The sequence below is a fragment of the Saprolegnia parasitica genome (genome assembly GCF_000151545.1).
Source record: "Saprolegnia parasitica CBS 223.65 unplaced genomic scaffold supercont2.68, whole genome shotgun sequence".
Lineage (NCBI taxonomy): Eukaryota > Oomycota > Saprolegniomycetes > Saprolegniales > Saprolegniaceae > Saprolegnia > Saprolegnia parasitica.
Window position 1 is genome coordinate 124627 of NW_012156462.1, and position 3393 is coordinate 128019.

At 58.0% G+C, this 3393-nt stretch overlaps 3 protein-coding genes across 3 annotated transcripts; 1 reads left to right on the plus strand and 2 right to left on the minus strand.

Moving 5' to 3' along the window:
- Positions 1–130: 130 nt before the first annotated feature.
- Positions 131–543, minus strand: SPRG_11182 (hypothetical protein; the record flags this gene model as incomplete). Its single annotated transcript, XM_012350650.1, has 3 exons — positions 355–543; positions 256–309; positions 131–211 (listed from the first exon to the last, which is right to left on the minus strand). Exons 1-3 carry the CDS (start codon positions 523–525, stop codon positions 131–133), a joined length of 306 nt encoding a protein of 101 aa, XP_012206040.1. The 5' UTR covers positions 526–543.
- Positions 544–1037: 494 nt separating this feature from the next.
- On the plus strand, positions 1038–1675 carry SPRG_11183 (hypothetical protein; the record flags this gene model as incomplete). The annotated part of the gene is made up of 3 exons (XM_012350651.1): positions 1038–1182; positions 1242–1486; positions 1541–1675. 3 exons carry the CDS (start codon positions 1038–1040, stop codon positions 1673–1675), a joined length of 525 nt encoding a protein of 174 aa, XP_012206041.1.
- A 944-nt stretch (positions 1676–2619) lies between these two features.
- On the minus strand, positions 2620–3381 carry SPRG_11184 (hypothetical protein; the record flags this gene model as incomplete). Its single annotated transcript, XM_012350652.1, has 2 exons — positions 2620–3243; positions 3295–3381. 2 exons carry the CDS (start codon positions 3379–3381, stop codon positions 2620–2622), a joined length of 711 nt encoding a protein of 236 aa, XP_012206042.1.
- Between the last annotated feature and the right edge of the window lie 12 nt (positions 3382–3393).

A 3393-nucleotide genomic window follows, 5' to 3' on the forward strand; every position in this document is an offset into this window, starting at 1 on the left:
GAAAACAACTCTCGGCGATCTTGAAGCTGCTCTAGCATCTATGCGACCTCAAAGGCTTCAGAATCGCACCGCACTACGATGTCGATTAGAGTCCACAAGCTGCAGCCCATGGTGCATACTCATCTTCTTCTTAGTCGTCGTCGTCCTTTTCGGTGCTGAAGGTCGTGCGCTTCTTGGGCGCTGGTACCTCGCGCCGCTGCGCCGCTGCTGCCTACGCCATGCTCCATGGAATGCACGTCATTCGAGCACATGCACCTGCTGCGCTCGGCGAAGCGCACGCTCTTCGTCCGTCACGTTCACCGACCGCTTCTATCGCTGCCATGAGCAGCTGGATGGCAGAGGAACATGGCCTACCGGCGGCGGCGGCGGCGGCGGCGCTGCTGCCGCCGAGGGCCCGGGCGCGGGCGGCGGATCCTGGAGCGAGTAGCCCGGACCCTTGAAGGTCTGCTTCTTGATCTTCGCCTCCTGCTGGTGCTTGGAGACCTTCTCCGTGACCTTGGCCTTCGTCTTCTTGAGCCAGTCCATGTTCGTCTTGCCTTGCTTCCGAAATGTGTGTCAAGCGAAAACCTCGTTACAAGAACATGCGCCTTCAATCGAGGGCAACCCAGGTGCAACCGGATTCTATCAATGTATCGAGTTTGCGGTCAGCGAGCTTTCGCCAGAACCAGCAGCACCCCCGCTCCCGCATGGACCACGCATGTGCTTGCTTTGCATGGGGCTCATTGCCTGCGTAGACTTGGGGGTAGACGCACTGCGTATTGCAACCATCGATGGCAAGGGAATCAAAGAATTAGTCCAACGTTGTTAGCAAGGGTAAGTACAACGCACTGGTACCGTACTACGGACCTTGCGAACCGTCCTTCAACGCGCATGCCAAGCACTCAACGGCCGGCATGCTGCTATGCTGTCGTTAGCGTTGGTTGTCCTTGCTACCCTCGCAGTGTACGGTAGACGTAACGACATTCTCAACGCGCATGCCTCGCGGAAGCATTTTCATTTTGAGATTCATTCCCACTATGATGCAGCCAGCTATCGCAATGACGGAAGCGCTCGACATCATCATCGACAGCGACGCGACGTACCCGGACATTGAAGGCGGCCATGGCGTCGACCACAATGGCATTCCGCAGCGCCAGTGGCGACAACACCTCTGCGGCTGCTGGAGCGCGTGCGTGCCCAACAGTACGTTATTGAGTTTTTGAGTTTATGAGTGGTGTCGCATGACGCTCTTGCTTCCCTAGCACTCATGAGCGCGCTCTGCCCGTGCATCTCGCTCGCCCAGATCAGCTTCCGCATGGGCTTTTCATCCTCTTCGTACGTGGCGCAGGTGCTCAGCACGGGTCTCTTCTACGCTGTCGTCCTTCTTGGCTGCATCGTCGGCGACGTCGGCGGCACCTTGCTCGCGATCGTCTTTGCCTTGGGGCTCTGGCTGTACATGTACCGGCTTCGGTCGCGGCTTCGCACCGTCTTCCAGATTCCTGGCTCGGTACGTCCGTGTCTCGTGCCCTGGCATTTAGCTCATCGTACTGTCATGAGCTAGATGCTCGAAGACCTCTGCGTGACCCTTCTCTGCCCGATTTGTGCCACGTCACAGATGGCCGCCCACGTGCAGTCGTTCGACGAGGGCACGTGCTCGTTCGACGCCAAGTCAGTCCTGCCCGGCTACCACCTCTAGACCACAATGCGCAAGATCGTTTTAACCCTTCAACGCGCAACTTTCTACAACTTGCCCAACTCGCGATTCTTCAACCCGATATCAAGATTTGCATTCCTGGCAGCAGCCACCTTGTCTAGGCACACAGACCGCTGGACGGATGCGAGGACAGGTATCTGCTTGTTGACAAGAGGCCCCGTTGATCCTGTGCATGGGCAAAGAGGAGGACGGGCTGCGATCCGCTTGCCACGTGGTCCGGATACCGTGATTGGATGGCAACAGCAACCTCTCTCATGCTTCGAGCCGTGCTGGACACGGTCGCCAACGAGAGCACGTCTTAAACGAGGTGCTCATTCGCATTGCCCACGCATTGCGGCGCCGACGGAAGCTCTCTTGTTTCTGGTCATCTGCCGTGGGTCTTGCGTCATCTCCACCCCTCGCGCGTGGTGACGCTTGACGCTTGCAAGATTTAACCAAGCACTCACGGCGTCGACGCACCCTTGGACCACGAGCAACAATGTTGTCCTGCTCGTCTCCAGGAACAACGTCGGTGACGTTCGCTCGTCACGGGTCGCGTCCAGGTCTCGCCCCTGGATACTTTGTAGGTCTCGCCCCTGGATAGTACTAATGGTATTCGCCTCGTGAGCCCACCGTCGACCGCACGTCGATGGTACCATTTGTAGCCCACGTTAGATCGACTCCAGACCCTAACCTCAACATTGCACATTCTGATGGTCTACTGGTATCTATCTATCTATCTATCTATCTATCTATCTATCTATCTATCTATCTATCTATCTATCTATCTATCTATCTATCTATCTATCTATCAAGTGCCGTGGGCTCTCGATCTGGTCAGGATCAATCCCTGCCCCTTGCGTCGGTGGTCGTTTTGTGTGGCGTCGTCGGTGGTGCAGGGCGGTGTCGATATCAGAGTCGTGTGATCGAATCGAATGGTCGATAGATTAGACGAGCACCTTGACTTGAAACAACTGCGACGGGTCGGCGCTACTACTGCTACTGCTACTGGTGGTCGGTTTGCGCGCCGCCGACCGACGGGGTACGACGGCGTCGGCAACGTCCCAGTTGTACTTGCCGCTGGTCTGAATGACCTTGCGGTTGTGGTCGTTCTCGTCGATCGAGCTCAGTGGCGAGATACTCGATGGCTTGGCAAATACGACGACGGGCGCTGGTTGCGTCGACACGCGCGGCGGCACAAAGGTCGACAAGGGCTTGTCGATGGGCACGAACGTACTGTCGCAGCAGAGCGACTGCTCCAGCGGGTTTCCGAGCTCCGTCTCGTCCTCGTCCTCGTCCTTATCCGCATGGGCCAGCGTTCGAGGATAGGATGGCTCGTTGTCCTGGAAGAAGCGATGCCTCCGCGGCGACGGCGCCTGGACGGCATCCCGCGTGGATCGGTACGGCGACCAGTTATGCGGCGAGTGCGACGCCGTCGGAGACAGCGTGTGCGCGTCAAACTGCGTCCAGCTGGCCGGGCGTTGGTCGTAGACTGGCGACGGGGCCGACCGCTGTAGCGATAAGAACCGCTCCGTCTCGTCGGCGAGCCGCTGGCGCTCGAGCGCAATGACCTCTGTTCACAAGCTGACTGAGTACGTACGTATCCATAGATTCTAGAGTACCTCGCTCTTGGCGGAGCTGGAGGCGCTCAAAACGATCTCATCGAGAAGCGCTTGCACCTCGGACGAGCATCTCGCGCGAGTGCTCATTGCCCGATCGCG